Source organism: Sceloporus undulatus, chromosome 2 (assembly GCF_019175285.1).
Source record: "Sceloporus undulatus isolate JIND9_A2432 ecotype Alabama chromosome 2, SceUnd_v1.1, whole genome shotgun sequence".
NCBI classification, from domain to species: domain Eukaryota; kingdom Metazoa; phylum Chordata; class Lepidosauria; order Squamata; family Phrynosomatidae; genus Sceloporus; species Sceloporus undulatus.
Window position 1 is genome coordinate 9,273,579 of NC_056523.1, and position 23,047 is coordinate 9,296,625.

Here is a 23,047-nt window from a genome sequence, read left to right on the forward strand (position 1 = left end):
TTATTATTATTATTATTATTATTATTATTATTATTATTATTATTATTATTAAGCTTTATTTATATAGCGCTGTAAATTTACACGGCGCTGTACATAGAATCAATTAAAATAGATGAAAATAAACCTGCCTCCGGCGTACATTCTACAAAAATAATTAAACATAATACATATTAGTACATGTTAACATTCAATAAAATAAGGCCGGCAACAAATCAAAATAACATTAGATTTCTGTTCCTCGTCTAATTTTGTAGCCTCTTCTTTCCCCCCCAATAATCCATTAATTATACGTTTTGCTCCAATCCTTATAAAAATTTCCAAAATCTTCTTTTGTCGAGTAAATTTTTCCTTGCCTTTTTATTTTTTTACTATTTGCCCCTTTTCATTTCTTTCCTTTAATCTGTATAATAACCACTTCCCCAATTTATTTGAATTTTCAAAATTGTATTGTTTTTACCTTTAAAAAATTCCCTCTAATTTATTTGCCATTTCCAATGATATTGGTTTCTCTAACAGTTTGATCTTTGTTTGCTGGCTTCTTCGTATTGAGATCATTTTCTTTGGTTTGAAGCGTTTTATTGAACAGTTCTAATCTCTGGTTCCTTTTCTTCCATCAAATCGTATTTATTGTGTAATAAGTAATCCTCTAATAATGCCAGCCTTTCCTGTATCCCATACTGTTGCTGTTTCATACCTTGATTCCAGTTTTCTTTTTAAAAGTTACCATAGCTAATTTAGTTCTTTTAATCACTTCGGGGTCCTTTAAAAATCATCATTTGGTCTCCACTGAAATATTCTCTTTCTTTCATTTATACTTATTTTTATAATTTTTATTATAACTGTTCTTACTTTCATCATACTACAAAGTTATGTACATCCTTTACAATGCAAACTTCCTTGTGTGCAATATTAAGTGCCTCACTTTTGACTACTATTATACATTAGCCTTCTTTTTTTATTCCTGTCAGATCACTGTATCTCTCATAATTATCTTATCTTCCGTTTTATCCCATAGAAAATTAATTAAAGCTCATATTTCTTTCTTTTTTAAATATTTGCTTGCCTACTTTTTGCCAACTTTTTTTACAATATTCTTGAATTGGGGGCTACCCTTCGTTTACTTTCTCCATATCTCCTTAGTTTAGTAAAGTCGTTAGTCTATCCATCTCTGACATTGCCTTAAGTGATACTTCTCAAGTGAAGTATTTGCCTTCCTCTGATCTGACTCTATGATTCCATGAAGCTGAGAGAGTGTGACTTGCCCAACGTCACCCAGTGGGTTTCAAACGCTGAGTGGAGACTCGAACCCTGGCCTCCAGAGTCACAGTCCAACACTCAAACCACTACGCCAGTGATTCCCAAACTTTGTTCCTCCAAATGTTTTTTGGCTTCAACTCCCAACGTCACCCAGTGGGTTTCAATGGATGAATGCATGGTTCGAACCCTGGTCTCCTGATTCATAACCCAGTGCTCAAACCACTACGCCACATTGCCTCTTTCTTAAGTAAACATCTGGGTCTAAATGAAGCTACCTCCAGTGTACAGCTCTCATTATTGCTCTTGGGCTAGGACTGCTGGGAGCTGCAGTACATCAGCATGGAGATAAAACTAGTTTCTTTTAGGACATTTTGTAGTTGTGTGTGCCTTCAATTCATTTCCAACTTGTGGCGACCCTAAGGCAGCCCTATCTCAGGGTATTCTGGTCAAGATTTGTTGAGAGGGATTCCCCCCCCCCCCATTGCCTGAAGTTGAAAGAGTGCGACTCACCCAATGAGTTTCCATGGCCAAGCAGGGGATTCGAACCCTGGTCAGACTGTTACACCATGGTGGCACTCATAGTCTTCTTCTGTTGCATGCAGGAATCAGTTCGAAGACAGTACTGTATATTTATTAAGCATTGGCAAGGTATGGTCCAAACATTCATAGATACCACAGATGTATTGTTTCAACCAATACATAGTTAAGCCATAGAGTTTGTTACTGCAAAATGCATTGTGATCCAATGGTATTTTCCAGTCAAAGGCAACCCACAGGTAATATAGGCATACCCCAGTTAACAAAGCCTCTGACAAAGAAGCTCCCTTTTACAAAGTATTTTTAAAACCAGCTCAGCCTACCTTTTCCTGGAGTGTATGTCTGTAGTAAACAATTTGATAAACCTTCTGCTGGGAAAGAATGGGATTGAACTGTGTCTGGTCCTACTGTAGCTGTGAACACCTGTCCAGATTGAACGCCTATCCTCCTTTTCCAGGACATGCCCTACATTTTCCACCATCTCTCTTTGAAGAATTCCAAAATGTCCTCCACTTTGAGCAGGACAAAAAGCATGAATTTTATATTTTATGCATGTTTTTAGCTTTTGTTTTCTGTCCAGGAGGCATTCCCAAATGTCATCTAGCAGGACTAAGAAGCATGGGCTTATATTTCTATGAGTGTTTGTAGCTTTTATTTGGTTGCGCCCTCAATTTTTCTCGACTGTCCCACATTTTGGGGGTGCTTTGTCCTCCTTTGTAGTTGAGACATCAGATCACCCTGGTGCCTGTCTAAAGCAGAAAAGCTAAAAAGCAGCTGCTTCCAGAATCCATCAATGAAGACTAAAATGCAGATTAAGTCGAGATATATAGACCAAAAATGGAAATTATTAGTAAAGCGGAGTGCAGTGTAATAAAAAACATCCTTAGATGCACTTGGGCAGAAACGTTCAAGCAGTCTCTTGAAATGTCTGAATATTTGCGTTCCCAGACATTACTTATTTGATGTTTATTTTAATGTTGCTTGTATATTTTTGTTGAACTGTATTGTGTATTAATTTTGTATAATATTCAGTTTTCTAGAATGTGGGCCACTGGCAGGTCTACTTTATATTATTTTATTCTATTATACGTAGAACGCTTTGTAAACCTACAGCACTTTATAAAGTTTAATAATAAGAGTATTTTTGCTTACTTTTGCAAGACTTACTTAACCTAGTGGTTTCCTTTCACACATGCCTGATGTTAAGTTTTGAATGTTTGCTGAAACACTGAACAGCTTTTCTTTTGTGTGGTATAGGAACCCATCTTGAATAAATAAAATCCTTACTCTTTCCATGTTATTCCTACCTCTGGCACCAAAGTTTCTGATAAAGAAGGAATGCCTAGGAATACATTGATGTGGTAAACTGAGGTACATCTCTATCTAAGACTACTCTCTTATTGCTGAGAACGTTGCTGTTGTTGTGTGCCTTCACATAGTATCACATTTCCAGCATATGGTTTATCTTTCTATATGCCTCACCTATCTATATATTGACTTATCTATAATTCATCTATTTATATCTATCTATTTATCTGTAAGTCACCTTGGGTCCCTTCTGGAAAAAAGGCGGCATACAAATGAAATGAAATAAATGTTTAAAATGGCGAACCTATAATGGGGTTTTCTTGGCAAGTTTCTTCCAAGGAAGTTTGCCATTGCCACCCTCTGAGGCTGAGAAAGTGTGAGTTGCCCTAGGGTTTACATGGCAGAACCGGAATTCGAACCCTGGTCTCCAGAGTCTGATTCCAACACTGGAACAACTACATCACAGTGGTTCTCACTTCTGAGAATACCTTATAACTTGATTGTTATCGTAGGTTTATTTTGATTTGTGCACTGCAATATTCTATTATTTAAAGTTCATATGTTTTAATGTGTATCATGTTAAATTATTTTATAGGGTGTATGCTATAGGCTGACTTATTTTATTCTATTTTAACTGATTGTAGGTGTACAGCGCCGTGTAAACTTACAGCGCTCTATAAATAAAGCTTAACAATAATAGTCTAATGCACTGCTCCTCATGCTGTCTGATGTACAGGGAGGGCATATCCCCCCCCCCCATTATATACCAGGGAGTAGTATCACATTTATGCCCATTGGCAGCAACTGTTTCTTTCCTTCCTGTAAACTCTCTGCAAACCAGATGCCAATGGTTTGGCGATCACCACTGGTCCAAGGGCCACCATGTTGAGTAGTACTGGTCGTATGTACAGATTGCCAGAACATGGGTAATTGTGGCAACTACGGTAGTATTGATAAGCAGATGTAATGGGCTGATTAAAACACATACAGTACAACAAATAACCCAAGTTTTCTTTAATAGGATGATTGTCTTGCATCAAAAATTTTAATTTTGCAGTGAGAATTGTATTATGGAGACTAGCTCATTAAACAGTGTGCCGATTGCAATATACTAGAGTCAAAAATTAAATTCTGGCTCTTCCAGCCAACTGGTTGCTTCTGCCAAATGCATAACTGCATGTTCTTATGCTGCCAACTGAAACAAGATGTTTTTATGCCTTGTGGTTTCTCCATTTTGTGAGGTGTTTTCCATCTTCCTAAGGAACTTTCCCCCAAATCAGCTTTTATCAGTGGGTTCCTTCAACCACCCAGTGTCTGATATTGTCACCCAGTAACAAATAACTTGGCTCAGTCGTAGATCAAAATGGATGCTGTAGTCAAAAAAGCAAGATGCAGGCTGCATCTGCACTATAGAAATCATCTAGTTTGACGCTACTTAACCGCCATGGTTCAATGCTATGGAATTATTGGAATTGTTTGTTTTCTGTGGCACCAGAGCTCTCTGACAGACAAGGCTAAATGTCTCACAAATCTACAATTTCCATAATCCCATAGCACTGAGCCATGGCAATTAAGGTGGTATCAAACTGGATTATTTCTGCAGCGTAGACGCAGCTAGACTTGAAAGGGCCACTATGCAGAAATCAGATTAAGTTAAAAAATATAGTATTAAGTATCAAAGCCAGAATCATTAAATATCAACATTAAAATCATCTATGCCATAGCATTTCTGGTTTCTATGTATGGTTTTGAACACTGGTTGCTGAAGAAAGTTGACAGAGGTACAAAACACACTACAGAAATAATCCAATTTGAGACTGTTTTAACTTCCCTGGTTCAATGCTAGGGACTTCTGAGAACTGTACTTTTATGAGATATTTAGCCTTTTTTGTCAGAGAGCTCTGGTGCCAAAATAAACTGCAATTCCCAGGACTCCCTTGCACAGAGCCACGGCAGTTACAGCAGTCTCAAACTGGATTATTTCTGCGGTGTGTTTTGAACCAGAAAGAGAATCAGCTCATTTGAAATACAGTGCTCAAATGGAGTTCTGCAGATACCTGGACTTCCAAAAAGACATAAATAATAGAATAAATTGAGCCTAAACTTTCACTAGAAGCCAAAATGACTAAACTGAATTTATCATAATTTGGACATATCAGGCATGCCATGACTCATTGGCAAAGACAATAGTTGAAGACAGTAGGAGAAGAGGCAGATATTACAAGTGGATAGAATTGGCCAAGATAGCCTGTTCGCAATATTTTAGGAGGAATGTCAAGATCAGGGTGCCTTTCATAGATATCTCAGATGCTTCCCATAGGTTGAAGCTGACTTGGTGGCACATTAAAAAGCAACAGCAACGTATGACATCACTGGGAAAAGCTGTGGATTTTATGGTTTCCCCCCCAAGTGGGTTCTTTGATGTGTGCTAAGAAACGAATACCGAGAAAAGCTCTTTTTGCACATAGTGCAACAATAGGCTTTCTCTCCTGTGTGAATCCTCCTATGGAGGATGAGGTGGGAACTCTGGGTGAAGCTCTTCCCACAGTCGGAGCATTTATGGGGTTTTTCCCCTGTGTGGATCCTCCTGTGCTTAATAAGGTTTGCATTGTCGCTGAAGCTCTTCCCGCAGTAACAGCAATGGTGAGGTTTCTCTCCTGTGTGGATCCTCTTGTGCGTCACCAGGTGCGAATTTCGATGGAAGCTCTTCTCACAGACGGAACACTTGTACTTTTCATTTCGCACGGGGCGTCCCAAAAGGCTGTCTTTGTGACTGAGTCTTTTTTCAGATACAGTGCACTGGAATGCTGCTTTATCCATCTTTTCTTGTTCTGGGATGTCTGAGCCTTCCCTAGACAATGTGGTTGACTTCAAGTTGTGTGACAATATGGTTTCATGACAGGCCTTGTTTCCCCCATTGGAAAAATATTTCCAAGTCCTGTTTCTTGCCTGTCTCTTTGGCCTGCCAGAATCATCCAACGTGACTCTCTGCTCCTGACTACAGAAATTGTTCTCTGTGGTGCTTCTCCAGAACCTGTCACTTTGTTCCACCTTTGGCTGGCTTCCCAGTAAGCTATCTTTCGTCTTACATCCGTAGGCTTGTCTGTCATCTGTCAAGAATGAAATGAAAAAGACCAGTTCTGATGTCAACGATGGATTATGAAAGAAGAATAGCCACACTGCATCAGACTGAAAGCCTAACTAGTCTAACATCATATTTTACTCAGTGCCAACCAAGCTGACTGTGAAGGAAGCCTGCTAGCAAGATTTGAGTACCATTACAGCATTCCTAGTAAAAGATACTGTATATGCTTGACTATAAGTCATCCTCATGTATAAATCGAGGGCAGGTTTGGGGGCCAAAATTATGGATTTTGATATGACCCATGGATAAGTCGAGGGTAAAACTTAGGGGCATATAATAAAATATCTAAAGGATGAAGCAAAGGAAAACAATGCTAAAAAAACTCACAAAATTCCAGTGGACATAACTACATTGTAATCAAATGGCCATGAGCTGCCCCGAAGAAAAATGTGAAGGCTAGGTTGCCAATCTAGTAATTCATGAAATGAAAAAAAAGTGGACATGGAAAGAAGCCAAAAATTAGAAATTTTGCGACTGTAGCCATGTTATGATATTTCAGACAAAACACCAGGTAGTCTTGTGGCATTTTATAGGCTAATTTGTTTGCTGTATGAGCTTTTGTGGATTGCTACAGCCCATTTGGACAGATGTCTGATGTGTTAAGTCTCCCTCCTTGGAAATCTTTAAACAGAGGCTGGATGGCCATCTGTCGAGAATGCTTTGATTGGAAGTTCCTGCATGGCAGGGTTTTGAACTGGATGGCCCTTGTGGTCTCTTCCAACTCTACGATTCTATAAACAAACCTGGCAGGCAAACAAAACACTTTTTTAATGTTCTTACTCTGCATGACTCTTTCTCTTCATAGGAACGTGTTGTAAAAGGTTCATTTTTGCCAAATAGATTATTTCAGCTTGGTAAATAGGACACTTTTATGACCCCCTCTCTCAGTCTGCCAGTTTTGTTTAATAATGCAATAAGACTTAGTCTGCAGGGATCATAGAACCAGAGAGCTTGAAGAGATCCCCAGGGTCACCCAGTTTAACTCCCCTGCCATGCAGGAATACACAAAGCACTCCCTACGGCCATCCAGCCTGTTTAAAAACCTCTAAAGCAGACTCCACCACAGTCTGAGGCAGCACATTCCACTGCTGAACAGCTCTTACTGTCAGGTAGTTCCTCCTAATGTTTAGGTGGAATCTCTTTTCCTGTAGCTTGCGTCCATTGCTCCATGTCCTGGTGTCTGGAGGAGCAGAAAACAAGCTTGCTATGTTTAAATCAGAGGTTAGAAATGTCGCTTTTGTAGGTTGCAGCTGTCAGAATCTTAGCAGCCAGGATGGTAACTGGCAGAAACCACAAGTGGAAAGGGCCTCTTTTCCTCATGTCCTGATGATGGGTTTCTTCCTGTAGACCTCTAGTTGGTCACTATGGAAAGAGAATGCTGGGCACGACGAGTTTCTGGTCTGATCCAGATGGGATCTGCCTTTGAACATGGAGATTTCACATATCCATCTATCATGGCTGTTAAAAGACATTGGAGTTACTTAAATGTGGCTGTTCTTTTTAAAAAAAGAAATCAAGGTCTGGCTCCTATTGTGTGATCCCCACTGACTAGCAATACCGATTCAATGGCTTCAGTCTAGTTTGGAATAATATATGAAGCCCCAATCCACTTTCTTCAATATTGACAGCAAACAGAAAACTCAAACCTTCAGGCATTTAGCTTCAAGGATTTATTTTTCATGGGATATTAACATGATGTGCTGTTCAATTTGGGAATTAGTCTTTATCTTTAGAGTCACAACATTTTAAATTTGAGTGGGACTATGATGGTCATGTAGTCCATTATGGGATCCATATGCCTGTCATATTGCTGCGAGTATGATCTTGCTGTTAGTACACACTACCACAAACTGTGTAAGGAACAAAAAGAAAAAAAACAAGATGATGGATTTTGTTTTCCAAGGCCTCCAATTAGTCTTCCAACAAAACACCCCAAAGTGGCCTTGAAGAAGTGATTCTTATTTCTGTGATGGCACATGTTCTGAAATCTCTAGGTTGTGATTCACAGGAAGCACTGAAAAGCAATCAGTCCATCATGCTCCAGTTACTCTGGAAATCTAGTTTCCTTCATCCCTGGCCAGTGGTCATATTGGCTGGGGCTGCTGGGAAGTGGAATCCAGCCTAAAGGTTGTCAGGTTATCTAAAGCTAAAACAAAAAATATGTAGCCCTCCAAATCTGGACTGTGACCCCCATCAATAATGATGATGATGATGATGATGATGATGATAATAATTTATTTATTTATTTATTTATTTATATCCCACCCCTTCGAGGTCAATTGGGGCTGGCTCAGTTGGCTGGGGTAGCAGGTGGTAGCAGCTGTTGCTGCTTTCCAAGACAGTGGAGCATTTGCAACTGTCATCAGCCCCAGACTACTGGGTTTTAAAGAGTTTGACTTTGAAAGAGCTATACAAAGAGCCAAAAGAGGCTGAGTGCCTTGGCTAGCTCCTTTAAAAACTAAAACTTGGAGCAGATTCTAAAGCTTTTGGCATTTCAGTTTAAAATACTATTTTATAATCTTGTTTATTATGGCTATCTGTATTTGTAATAATAATAATAATAATAATAGATAGCCAAAATAAACAAGATTTGTCAGTTTTCTTTACTGTATTTTATACTGCATTTAAAAAAATCCATGATTAATCTGTTTTTAGGATTGCATTGGATAGTTATATTTGTACTACTATCTTCTCTATGTGTTTATGTGCACACATGAATATACAGTGGGCCCTTGGTTTTTGCTGGATACCAAAATCCATGAATGCTCAAGTCCCATTAATTATAATAGCATAGTAAAACGTCTTCCCTTATAAAAAATGGCCAAATGAAGGTTTGCTTTTTGCTTTTTTATTTTTAAATGTTTTCAAACTGTGGATCCATGGATGCAGAATTAGACTCTACATATATTTTAGACTGTAAGCTTCTGGTATGGCTGCTGGTGGTTTTTTTTAACATATAAAGCTCCATCTACACTAACAGTGCTATATAAATCAATGATGATGATGTTAGTGGTGATAATCCATTACTCAAATAACATGGGAGCAACTACTGGTTTCCACCTGGAAAGATAACATTTCCCTTAGGATAGGCCCAAACCCTGTTTCAAGACTAACAGGCTGATGGAACCCATCTTCTATATTTTTCTCCTATATTCAGTAGTTGTGCCTCACCAGCCTCTCTTAGGGGAGGTGTATCGTGGCCCATGAAGATCCCCCTTGCACCGAGGGAGGTTTCATGTCATGATAAAGCTTTTGTAGTGTTTAGAGCAGGTGTATGGATTCTCATCTGCCCCGTGGGTCTGGCGGTGTCTGTTGAGATTGAAGCGCTGCCAGAACCTTTTCCCACATTCTGGGCACTCGTAGGGTTTCTCCTCTGTATGGGTCCGCTGGTGTCTGTTCCGCTCTGAGCCACGATTGAAGGTCTTGCCACACTCACAGCACACATATGGCTTCTCCCCTGTGTGGATACGCACATGTGTGGCCAGCCCTGACTTGTAAAGAAAGCACTTCCCACACTCCGAACACTTGTGCGACTTCCCTCTCCTGTGTATCCGCTTGTATTTTGTGGAGCTTGGACAATGGCCAAAGACTTTCCCATAAGCACTGTAGGCATTTTGTCTCTTACCGGTGGAGATTCTTTGCTGGGTAGCAGTTCCTCCAAGATTGGTATAACTTCCTCTGTGTAGGGAAAATTCATCTTCTCTCTCTCCTGAGCAGGTTTTATGTTGGATCTTCACACTGTGCTGACTCTCAGGTGCATTTTGGGGCCCACAGCCATGGAAGATTACTCTTTCTGTTCTTGCTACTGTGGCCGTGTCTTGTCCCACTTGCTGTGACTCTTCTGGTGTGTCCTTTTGCCCAACATCTCCAGTCAACCAGCTTTGGTCTCCTAGAGAAATGAAAAAATGACAACATGAGCCTAATTTATTTCCTGGACTTCTGAATACAAGATAACTGAAAAGCAGGAAATGAAAGGGGCATCCATTAACTTTAAGAACGTAAGAGGAGCCATACTGGGTCAAACCAAAGGGGCCAATCTCAATCTTTAAAGCATTCTCTTTAAACATTGGCAATTAGAAACCCATGGGAAGTCCCTAAGTCCATTAAATATGTGTGGGGATAACTGCACCTTTCCACTTCACCTCCCCAGCAACAAATTCATAGCAGCTTATATACTGGAGGGAATATCTGGTGGTGGTGGTGTTCACTGCAGTCAAATCAACTTTGACTTATGGCAACCCCATGAAAAAGAGAACCCCAAGTCACCCTGTCATCCACTGCCCTGCTTAGGTCTTGCAGACTTGGGGCTGTGGTTTCCTTGATTCAGCTTATCCACCTGAAAGATGGTCTTCCTCTTTTCCTGCTGCCTTCTGTCTTAACAAGCATTATTGACTTATCACGTGAGTCATATTTTTTCATGGTATGTCCAAAATATTATTGTCTCAGTTTAGTTATACAGTGGTGCCTCGGGTTACGAAATTAATTCGTTCCGCCGCCGCTTTCGTAACCTGAAAAGCATTCGCAAGCCGAAATGCCATAGGCGCTAATGGGGAAAAGCCGCGATTTCGTGCGAAAAAGCGCCGAAAAGCACCAAAATTTTATTCGTAACCCGAAATAACCTTCGTAACCTGGAACAGTTATTTCCTATGGGATTTTTTCGTATCCCGGAAATTTCGTAACGTGGGTACAGTGGTACCTCGGGTTACAAAATTAATTCGTTCCGCGGCTAATTTCGTAACCCGAAAAACCTTCGTAACCTGAATTGCCATAGGCGCTAATGGAAAAAAATAGCTCTCTGCTGCCCTCCGGTGGCGAAATAGCGCCGAGGTTTTTTCGTAACCCGAAAAAACCTTCGTAAGCCGAAACAATAAATCCCTATGGGATTTTTTCGTATCCCGAAAAATTCGTAAGCTGGGTAATTCGTATCCCGGGGTACCACTGTACTGGCTTCTAGGGAGAACTCAGGCTCTAGGGCCCATTTAGCAGTCCACAGTATCCATGGAACAATATCCAAGGGTCTTTTTAGCAGTCAATAATATCCATAGAACACTTCTCCAGCACCACATTTCAAACAAGCTGACTTTCTTATCAGCTTTCTTCACTATCCAGCTTTCACAATCATACTTAGAAATGGGAAATACAATAACAACTTTGAAGAATTACTTTTCTGCAAGACCTGAGCTGGGCTCTTGATAGAGTGACTTGGAGATCTCTCATTCATGAGGTTGCCATAAATCAAAGTTAACTTGAGAGTACAGTTGGCCCTTGGAACTCGTGGGGGATCCATTCCAGACCTCCCCCACGAGTTCCAAAACTTGCACATATTCAAGCCCCATAGACTTGAAAAGGGCGCGTGCATGCAGGGCGCACACCACATTGACGTTAATGGCAGTCGCTGCTCCTTGAACTTTCAAGTCTGTAGATCTCAAGTCAGACTTGGAGGGCTGATTATAGTAAACAACAAACCCCAAACATGGGATTATTTCCCTGCCATCAAGAAAGGCAGAAATTCCTTGTCTGAAAACCACAATGTCTAATTTTCAATGATACTTGGAGGCCTCACAATTTTCACCTCCGCCCTAGATAATGGTGAAAGGAATTAATTAAAATATCAGTAATTATTTGTCACTAGTTGCTCCCAAATTTTGTCTCTGCTCTCTTAGAGTGGAGGAACACAGAATCCTAGCTGAAGCGTTAATTTGGCCTACAAAGGCCCTTGAGAGCATCTAAGAATTCAGGTACAAAAGGGCATTTTCTTACCCAACTGGCCAGACTGTCCATCACTGTCACTTTCCTGTTTAGTCTCCAAACACAGGTGTGTCTGTTCAAAGTCGGATGGAACCTGGCTTGCTACAGAGTAAGTTATAACCTCTTTCTGAAAGGAGACAGAAAAGGAACTGGGTCAGAATAAAGCAATATGTCAAAATCCACCATCTTCCCCACCACCCAAGCAAGCCAAACATCTCCCTTCTTCAGTGGAAAGTACAGCAGAGCCAAAGAGGTTTCCATCCATTTTGAAGAATTTATTTTACAGTCAGTCCTCCATATCCATAGATTTTTCATCCATGGATTCAAGCATCTATGGCTTGAAAATATTTTTAAAAATCAAAATTCCAAAAAGGAAACCTTGATTTTGCCATTTCATATAAGGGACACCATTTTACTATGCCATTATATTTAATGGGACTTGGATGTTTGGATTTTGCTATCCACAGTGTATGTGTGTGTGTCATGGAACCAACTCCCAGTGGATAACAAGGGCCCACGGTATTTACTTATTAGCACATTTCTTTTCTGTATTTCCACTAGAGAGCTCAAGGAAGTGTACATGGTTCCCTTTGTCCCACAACAACCCTAGGAGGTAGGCCAGACTGACAGTTTCCACCTCATTGTGGTTTTGTAGCTCTTTTTTACACACAATGCCATGGCCAAAGGTGTATGCACAGTACACAAATAATGCAGTTTAACACAACTTTAACTGCCTTGATTCAATGCTATGGAATTCTGTAATTTGTAGTTCTGTGATATATTTAGCCTCCCTGACAGACAGCTCTGGTGCCTCACCAAACTAAAAATTGAACCAGTAGGGGTTTGAGAGTTTACCTATGACTTTGGAGTCCAGGGTTCGAATCTTGGCTTTGCTATAGAAACCTAGTAGGTGATTTGGGGCATGTCACAGTCTCTCAGCTTGAAAATGGCAATCACTCACTCACGCACGCATACACGCCAAGAAAACGCTATGATACCTTCACCTTAGGGTCACCATAAGTTGGAAATGACTTGAAGGCACACAACAACAACAAGACAGCCCTATCATGGGGTATTCTTGTCAAATTTCTTCAGAGGGGGTTTGCCATTGCCATCATCTGAGGATGAGAAAGTGTGGCTTGCCCAGGGTCAGCCAGTGGGTTTCCATGGCTGAGCAGATATTCAACACCTGGTCTCCAGAGTCATAGCCCAACACTCAAACCACTACACCATGCTGGCTCATTACACAAATAAATATCAAGACAAATGGCTTCACCTGGTTTTCTCGTCTCTCAACCTGTCGTTGCTGCTGCAGGAAATCCTCAGCCAGGGCCACAGCTTGGAGACACGTCTCTGGCCCTCGTTTCCTCACCCAATTCTGGGTTTCCAGGGGCAGGATGGCTAGGAGTTGTTCCAGGATCAGCTGCTCCAGGATCTGCTCCTTGGAGTGCTTCTCAACCTTCAGCCACTGGCAACAAAGTTCCTGGAGGTGGCTGTAAGCCCCTCTCGGCCCCTCTTCCTCCTGGTAGCAGAAACACCGAAAACGTTGACGCAGCTTCTCTTGACTAATGGTGTCTTCTCGCAATATGGCCGCCTTCACTTTCCCATAGTCTTCTCTGTCTCCAGCTTCCATGCTTCTAAAAGCCCATTCAGCTTCTCCACTGAGAGCTGGCAGGAGCCGCGTGACCCACTCTTCTTGGGGCCACCGGCAGGCTTTGCCCACTTGCTCAAAAGAGGCCAGGAACCCCTTTGGGTCTGCCCAGGGCGTGGGTTCCTCTGGTGGCTGGACATATTGAGGAGACTCCATATTCTTCAGGAATTCTTGCCATTGGGTTTCCCAGTGCTGTAGAAGGCTCTCTTCTGGTTCTTGTTTAACTGGACCTTGGGGTAGCCTTTGTGAACATTCTTTGATATTCCCAGTCTGGTTTGCAGAGAAGATTTTCCCTTCCACATGTGACACTTGCTCTGACACGAGGCATACTGGGGCATGGTCACTCATTTTCATTTGATGATCAATGCACTGGGTAGAAAATTCTAGAATAAAAGCAGGATATGTAGGAAGCTACAGCCTTCTATATTTGGACCCATGGACTTCTCCCTAGTGAAGAGAAATGTAAATAAGAGTGTGGTAGTAACCAACACAAGAAAACATTCTGCCTCTTATAACCGTCCCAGCAGCTGGTCAGGCACCCTCCCTCCATTCCAACTGCCACTGCTTTGGCCTCTGTGGGAGAGAAGAGTCTAAAACACCCCAGCAGAGAGAAAGGAAGGGAGGATCACAGTGACTATCAAAGCATCATGGGGAAGAAGAAGTTCCTGGTTCTACTGCTGCTTGGACCTGTGCCTTCCAAGTGGAATTCCTCTTTCTTCAGGACTGAGGCCCTGACTCAGTAGGAACTATGTTTTCCATCACTCACAGCTGCTTTGCCTATAAAACCAGGACCTGACAAGGCTCTGCTGTAAAACACCCCGATAGAGACTATCTAGCCCTCTTTCCAACCCATCCACCATCATCCGCTTCAGAGGGAGAGAGAGGCAGGCCAGCTCCATCAGGCCTAGCCCAGAGTAAGATGATGAGCCCTTCCTCCGGTCCATCTTTCATGGCCATGGCTCTAGAGGGAGGGAAGAACCAATGAACCTGATCCCTTCCCCACCATCATTCCCATCTACTTCTTTGTCATGTCTTATTAGATTGTAAGCCTAACGGTAGGGAATTGTCTAACTTTTTAAAAAACGTAAGCTGCTCTGATAGCCTTTGTGAAGAGCGGAGTATAAATACTCCAAATAAATAACTAACATTTTTACATTTAAGCACAACAAAATATTGTGGTTGCAGTGCAAACTGCTTTCTCCCAGACCCCCAACAGTCACCATTCTCAAGAACCATCCCAATATTCATTGATTTCTTTTTCATCCAAAACATTCTCCTTTGCCAATAAAGCCTGTTTTCCATTAATCCGAGAAATTTTTTCTCTCTGTCAGCAGGCAAGGACATTTTATTTAAGAGAGGCCATTGCCGTTAACTGGAAAGGCCTTTTATTGGGTTACAGTATTTTGACCAGGCTTGGAACGTTTTAAACGTTTTTCAAATTATTGTAAATGAAGCTGTTATTTAATGGTATTTAATTCCTTTTAGTTTTTTAAACATACTTTTTAAAGAAAACAACTCAAATCTGGGAGTGTTGCATACTTCTTTTAATTTTTTCTATTTCCCTTTCTAAGAGAAACCTGATCATCATAATGATAATGATGACCACGTACGAGTCATCCCTCCATATCCATGGATTTTTGTATTCATGGATTCAAACATCTGTGGCTCAGACATATTAAAAAATAATATATATTCCAAAAAGCAAACCTTTTTGCCATTTTATATAAAGTACATCATTTTATTATGCCATTTTATTTAATGGGACTTGAGCATCCATAGATTTTGATATCCATGGAGACTTCTGGAACCAACCCCCAGTGGATACTAAGAGCCCACTATGTTAAGCCACACCTGTACAACATATGCCCTGGAGGCCACAAGTGGCCTGTCAGAATTATCGGTGGCCTGCAAGGACTTTGAACAACTTCCTGTGCAACTGTGTCATAGCTAGTTACTAATAGTCAGCTAATCCTTCTGATAAGGCTCCTCAAATTCACACTCAAGCTTCCTTCGTAGCCCAGCTTTCTCTCAAGGAGAGGGCCAAGCAGAGAAGGAGAAGGACAGAATTAACATTAATAATATTAATTATTATTAAATACTAATAAATTATTAAAATAATTTACTTGGAAAATGTGCCACTAAAAGCCTATCTGCGGCCCAAAGAAGTTTAGCCTATTTTAACTTTGGCCCCTACCAACTGCCAAGTTGTGCAGGTTAGTACTAAGCCAAGACGGAGCAAGTACAAGTTGGAGCAGCTAGTTTTCATTTCCCACAATGCCACGGAACAATGCACCATTGTGACAGTATTGTGGAATGTTAGACTCAACTGTACAGTGCTCAATGAATAGGTTTCACACTTCTGTCATCAGGGAAGCCCACTATAGATTCACAGACATAGGAGACCTGGTGTTAGAATCCTGTTAGTATTCTACCAGATAGTGTTTAGTGTTGAGGTATAGTAGTTGGGGATGATGGGGCTTTAGCTGCAGTTAGGAATGTAGATAGTGATGTCTAGTGCATAGCAGGGCCAGGTGTCTTATCGGGTGGCCTTGAGGGCCTGGCTCTCTGAGCGGGGAATGTGGTTTCAGTTCTGTGGCAACCAGGAGGGGCTTTGCTTGGCGGGCTTCTGCATGGAAGGGGATTTTGGCTTTGGGGAATTCTGTTACTTTGTCTGTGGGGAGGTGTGGTTAGTTTCAGCTAAGAAGCTGAGCGAGGCACATGTCTGATTCTGGATCTATCAATAAAGTGCTGTTGATTATATAATCAAACTGACTGATTGATTGTCTGGGATTCTGGGTGCTAACTCTGACACCTGGGAAGAGGTACAGTTGGCCCTTCATATCGATGGACTCTTTATTCATAGATTCAACCATCCATGGCTTGAAAATATTTTTAAAAATATAAATTCCAAAAAGCAAGCCTTGTTTTTGCCATTTTATACAAAGGACATCATTTTACAACACTACTGCATATAATGGGACTTGAGCATCCATGGGTTTTGGAATCCACAGGAGGTCCTGGAATGAAACCCCAGTGGATACCAAAGGCCCACTGTATGTAGGCAATTCTCACACCAGAACAAACCCTTCTTCAAACTTTGGAGCTGGTTCTGAGTAAAGTACATGCTTTGCATCTCCAATAGAGAACCATCTTGCCCAGCTGAAGTCAGTAGAGAAATCATTTTCCTATTTACTGAGTCCACAAAACTGTGATACCTTTATGGCCAGTCAAAATGCACAAAACACAGCATACAAGCTTTTGAAGTTAAATGGCCAACACTGCTACCCCTGAATAAATTTCCTATTTAGTGAGGTGGTTCTTAACATTTTTTTGGTTCACAGATCCTATGGAAAACCTGATGAAAGCTATGGGTTCTGCTCTTTGAAAAATGCACACAAATTCAGTTTTCTGAGTAACAAGAAGGGAAGCATCTGTCAAGATTTAAAAAAGCTTTCTATAGCAAGAATAAGTTATGTGACTTCCAGTGTTAGGCCTGGACTTTGATTTTGTCTGAGCTGTTAATACTTCTTGAGAAACATGGTATTTTCTTGTACTAGGAAAAAACCTACAGGAATAATCTGTCCTTGCATAAGAGGATGAAGGATGCAAGGATTTGAATAGGATAGCTTTCTCATTTTATAAACCTATACAATCATCCATATAGATGGAGAGTCATGCATCAGCAAACTAAGGTAAACACTAATGCATGCTTAAAATTGTTGTTGACTATCACCAAGTCAATGTCAATTTAAAGCAACCCTATGAATGGAAGACCTTCAACTCACCCTCTCATCTGCAACCCTGCTCAGATCTTGCAGACTAAGGACTGTGGCTTCCTTGATTGAATCTATTCACCTGTAATGTGGTCTTCCGCTTTTCCTGCTGCCTTTGACCTTGCCAGGCATTACTGTCTTTTCTATGAGGTCACATCTTCTCATGCGTCCAAAGTCCAATATGAAGTAGTCTCCCACAAAAAGTTCATGAAGTAGTCTTGCTGATATTGTCTCCCACAAAAAGCTTTAAGGGAATTCAAAAAGACTGAGGGGAGGGGGAAGATCCCAAAAGCCTAATGAAGACTGGTCATGCTCAAATGGATTGATGTATTATAAGATGGGGAAATGGGAAACTAGGAGAAAGTAGGGAATGGAATGGAGTACTTTAAGAAGAGGGCATAGGTAGCTGGTTGGTACAATGTTCAGACATGTTCCATCCTACTCAACTAAAAACTACTACTTCAAGTGACCAAATAAAAAACAAATGAACATCAATCAGTTTCCTGCCCCCTGGGATCATGGTAGCTGATTGTTAGAGCTGCTGATGTGGCCACACTACTTCTGGAGTGTGCAACTATGCTTCTGGTAGTGGGAGCCCAAAAGACTTGTAGCAGGTCTTAATACAAGTCCTCATCTGCTAAGGGTGTAGACCTTCTTGTCCTTGGATCAAGACTGAAAAGTGAAAAATAAGGTGTCAAGGGATTGGAAACTGCTAGTCCAGGTAGATGTGGATGGCTCTGCAAACATCCAGGATGTGCCAGACCTTTTCCATTTCCTTGGTTGGCCAAGGGCAGAAGGACAGAAGAATCCTGTGCCCTATGGAAGGCTGAGTTCATCTTAGGGATGACAGCTGGGGTGCAAAGAAAGAACTTACAGTCAGGCCTGATGAAACAGAGCTCCTTGTGTGCTGGCAGGACCTCAAGCTCAGATAGCCTGTGATCAAGTAAAGCCTCTTCCATGACAGCTACTTCACAACCTTCCACAGGGGCTTGAAGGATGGAATTGTCAGTGCTTCCAGGACAGTATGGAGGTCCCAAGATGGGAAATTATGTATAGTAAGACCCACTTATCCTCACGGGATACAAAGACCCACTGCAGATGGCTGATAGTACTGAATCCAATATTTTCACTATACTTTCAGACCGTGAAAATATAGGCCTGATACAGGCAGGCCAAAATAAAGCTGCTTCGAGTCACTTTGGAAGTACAGTGGTACCCCGGGATACGAATTACCCAGCTTACGAATTTTTCGGGATACGAAAAAATCCCATAGGGATTTATTGTTTCGGCTTACGAAGGTTTTTTCGGGTTACGAAAAAACCTCGGCGCTATTTTCCGCCACCGGAGGGCAGCAGAGAGCTATTTTTTCCATTAGCGCCTATGGCAATTCAGGTTACGAAGGTTTTTCGGGTTACGAAATTAGCCGCGGAACGAATTAATTTCGTAACCCGAGGTACCACTGTATGGTGTTTCAATGATACATGCATCCCAAGAGGCCAGTAGCCACACCAAAGCCACGCTCCAGTCCTAAGGACTGGAGTGCAGCTTTGATGCAGCTTTCAGACTCTTAGGATGCATGCATCATTGAAACATCATACCCCCAAAGTGACCTGAAGCAGCTTTATTTTGGCTTGTCTGTATAGGGCCATAGTCAAAATATTTCTCCCCACTCACCTGCAGCAGGGGAGGAATATTTTTTTCGGACCATGAGTAAGTGAAATCACGGAAAGTTAATCTGTGTCGTACTATAGGCCGGTTGAGCAGTCACAGGTCCCTCAGGAATCTGCGCACATGTGGATGTGATGCAATCCTGGTTCCTGTGGGTGTGGCAGCACTGAGGTGATGGCTGTGACCTGCCTTTTGAGTGTGCTCGGTTTAAGGCCAAGGTTGAAGCCATCCAGGAGGAATTCCAGCAAGGAGATGGAGAAATTGAGAAAGTCAATGTGCTTACGCCTGCACCATCTGTGGAAGGTTCTGAAGGAGTATTCATAAATCCTGTTGGTTGAGGCCCGTCTGGAAGCCAGAATGGTGTTCACCACCTCCTCAGAATAACCGCAGTTGCGCAACATGATCCGCTCAATTTCCAAGCGTGAAGCTGTAGCTATGTCAGGTCGGGAAGAAAGACTTGGTCCAGGCAGGCTGGCAGCGGTGTGGAGTGCAGGGCCATGCGCAACATCTTGGGGAACCAGGCTCTCCTGGACCACAAACGGGCAACAAGGAACATGAATGCTTTCTCCCTGCAAATCTTTCCTGTTATCCTGGGGAGCAGTGCCACAGGGGAGAAAGTGTATAGAAGTCCCCTGGGCTGAGGAACGATGAGAGCGTTCATGCCCTTGGCTCCTTCTGCCTGGTGTCTTGATATGAACCTTTCCACCTTGAAGTTGAGTGGGGAGACAAAGCGGTCCATCTCTGGGTGGCTGAACCTTTTTGCCAGCAGTTGAAAGGCCTCCCGATGTAGATGCTGTTCTCCCTGGTTGATGTCTGCTTGGCTTAGCCAGTCCACCTGTGTGTTTCTGCTCTCTCCACTGAGACCTAGAGCTTCTGGAGTCTTTAGACTGAAAAGAAGGACTAAAGGAAGAGGTAGAGCGGGTTCTGGAAGCAGGAATGGACAAGGACCCCTGCCTACTGTGTCTTCTATCCCCCCTCCTCCCTGCTGGTACTAGGACCTTCTTTTTACCCTTGCTTTCAACCAGGACAGTCTTAAGTGAGTCCCCAAAGAGTTTGGTTCCCGAAAATGGGGCAAACGCCAGGGTCTTCTTGGAACGTGAGTCCAACTTCAAATTCTTAAGCCAGAGCAGGCGCCTTGCAACCACCAATGCTGCCTGAGCCCTGACGCTAAACCGAACAGCATCCACGTTAGCAACCACTATGAAGGCCACCGTCTTTTTTTATACCACTATTCCAAAGATCATAGAACAGCAAGTAAGCTAATTAGCAAGTAAGCTAATTTGCCCCCAACAGTCTGGGTACTCATTTTGGTGACCTCGGAAGGATGCAAGCCTGAGTCGAGCTTGGGCCCTTTTGCTGGTCTTGAACTCGCAACCTTGTGAACTCGCAACCTTTTTCAGCTTGTTCACCCCCTGCCTGAACTTGGTCGCATTAGAGGGAACTACATTCAACAGGTCTTGGACCCAGATCAACAAGGCTCTCGCCACGTCAGATGCCGACGCCGCTGCCCTTATGGCCAACGAAGAGGCTTCATGCACCTTTTTTAGGGCTGCCTCATAACTCCTGTCTTCCCACCAAGTCTTCAGTGCATCCTCCTTGCAGGACCCAGGGGCATTGACTAATGGGATCTGTAGTTTGGTCATGACATTTTTGGGAAAGCTGTACAGTTCATTAACATAGGCAGGAATGGGTCTCTTGGAGGCAGGCCTCTTCCATTCCTCCTTCACCACCTTCATGATGTCCGCTGGGAACGGAAGGACTGTGGAGGCTGCCTCAGGGGGACCGGGGTCCCCAAGCCAAGGCGCCTCCGAAGGGAGGCTGAGGCCCAGGGTCCTGGCTACCTTCCTCAGCATCACTGGGAAATCCTCTGGCTGGAAGAGGCGCCTGGAGGTCATCACTGGGTTGCCTGAGTCTCCCTCAGAGGAGGCCTCACAGTGATGCCCCAAAGCTGGCTTTCCAGTTGTTTTGGACTTCAGCCCCCAGAATTCCTGGCTGTTGGCTGTGCTGGCCGCCAATTCTGGGAGTTGAAGTTCAAAATGCCTGGAAGGTTGATTGGGGTTAACAGAGCAGCCTTCCCCAGAGCAGGGCGCTGCGTAGCCACAGACAGTGGGGCAAGTATTGTGGCACTTTAATCGCTTTTCTGCATGCAGCCTAGTACTTTCTAGATAGGCTTCCTCAGAGTTATAAGTTGACTCCAAGTTGCGGGGGCAATTGCTTTGGGCCTGAGGCCTAGTCATTACCATGCAAGCCTCCACTTCCGCCCTCACTAGGCCTCGCTTTGCCCACAAGGCGGGAGTATTTAACTGTTCCCCTCCTTGCGGCCTAATCTTTTCAAAACCGGAAGTGGAAGCCTCCACTTCCGCCAAGGCGGGGGTATAGTAGAACTCCAACCTATTCCCCCCCGGCGGCTTAGCCCTTTCAGAGTAGGCCTCCTCAAAACCGGAAGCCGAGGCCTGCACTTCCGCCCTCCCTAGGCCTCCTGCTCTGCCCACGTGGCCTCAGCGCGGGAAATTTGAACTGCGTTGGCGCCACCGGCCTTTCCTGCTCCCGGGGCTGCAAAGCACTCCTTCCCAGGGGCTGGGCTTGGCGAAGGGGAGCCCCTTCCCGCCTTCCCGGGGGCCAAAGCCCTCTGGGCAGCAACGAGGCCGGGAAGCTCCCGGCGGATGAAGGCCCGCATCCAGGCCTCTAGTTCAGGGCTGAGGGGCTCCATTCTTCCCGCCATGCTGAAAGCCCCCTCCCCAGGCAGACTCACCCCTCCCTGTCTTCCTCCCTTCGGCTCCTGGGCCCCCTTCAGAGGCAGAGTCTCCCCCACCAGCCTTCGGGGGAATACTGTCCTCCCACCACTAGGACCCTAGATTCCCCCAAAGGTCATCCAGCCCGACCCCATCCTGGCATGCAGGGACTCACAAACAAAGCACCCCTCCAACAGATGGTCCTCCAGCCTCTGTTTAAAGACCTCCAAAGGAGGAGACTCCGCCCCACCCCCAGGCAGCCTCTTCCACTATCAAACTGCCCTTACTGTCATTAAGTTCTCTAAAGATTGAGGTGGAATCTAAATCCTGGTTACTCCTAGTTCTACTTTGCTCAAAGTAGAAGAAAGGGGGCGGGGGGAGAAGGAAGGAGAGGAAGCGCAGGGAGTGAAGAGAAGATGTTTTTAGAGGAGGGAGAGGATGAAGCAGAGAGGAAGGGGGGAGGGGGGCTGGTGAGGAAGAGATACCAAAAAGCACCTCCTCTCTCAGCCAGTGGCAGGAAGGAAGGATACTGGCTTTCTGGGCTTGCTCCCCTTAGAATGGGAGGGGGTCCCTAAAGGCAATTTTCATTCTCTGCCAATGGGAGCGAGCGGGAGGAGCCCCCTGAGGGTCCCTCCTCAGCTCCCTCCTTGAACTCCTCCTGGCTACTCCTCCTCCCAGTCCTTCCTTGTTCCCAAGAGGAGGGAAGAAAGAGAAACAGGGAGAGGAAGGGTCCAAAGGAAATAGGGGTTTGGAGGGGGAGAGAGGAGAGAGCAATGGGGGATGGGGAGAAAGAGACCCCCCAAAAAAAACCTCCCCCAAGGGCAGGCAGGAAGGGGACCAGTCCATCTGCCATGGTCCAGGCCCCAGAGGGAGGGAAGAACTGCTGGACCTCAACCTTTTCCCCACCACCATTCCCTTCTCCTTTTGTGTCATAGAATCGTAGAGTTGGAAGACTTAGGCCAAAGGTAAAGATGGAGAACCAACACAAGGCTCCCCTCAGTACAATTTATATGTTCTGAATAATATATAACAATAAATCATACAAATTATGAATAATATATAGGCCTGTTACAGACAGGCCAAAATAAAGCTGCTTCGAGTCACTTTGGAAGGTAGGTATTTCAATGATGCATGAGTCCTAAGAGTCTAAAATCCACACCAAAGCTGCACTCCAGTCCTTAGGACTGGAGCATGGCTTTGATGTGGGTTTTGGACTCTTAGGATGCAT

At 43.5% G+C, this 23,047-nt stretch overlaps 2 protein-coding genes across 7 annotated transcripts in view; both read right to left on the reverse strand.

Moving 5' to 3' along the window:
- Positions 1-23,047, reverse strand: part of LOC121922021 (zinc finger protein 420-like) — a 319,204-nt gene that overhangs the window by 256,690 nt on the left and 39,467 nt on the right. The window lies entirely within an intron of this gene.
- Positions 5,070-22,335, reverse strand: LOC121921910 (zinc finger and SCAN domain-containing protein 30-like). Of its 6 annotated transcripts, none has more exons than XM_042450633.1 (5): positions 21,995-22,335; positions 13,272-14,093; positions 12,008-12,122; positions 9,873-10,136; positions 5,070-6,212 (listed from the first exon to the last, which is right to left on the reverse strand). In XM_042450633.1, the coding sequence occupies exons 2-5, from the start codon at positions 13,998-14,000 to the stop codon at positions 5,494-5,496; spliced, it is 1,827 nt and encodes a 608-aa protein (XP_042306567.1). In that variant the 5' UTR covers positions 14,001-14,093; positions 21,995-22,335; the 3' UTR covers positions 5,070-5,493. The 6 variants fall into 6 exon arrangements, with proteins under 6 accessions (XP_042306567.1, XP_042306565.1, XP_042306566.1 ...); XM_042450631.1 differs by lacking the exon at positions 21,995-22,335 and adding an exon at positions 21,328-21,797; XM_042450632.1 differs by lacking the exon at positions 21,995-22,335 and adding an exon at positions 17,502-18,620.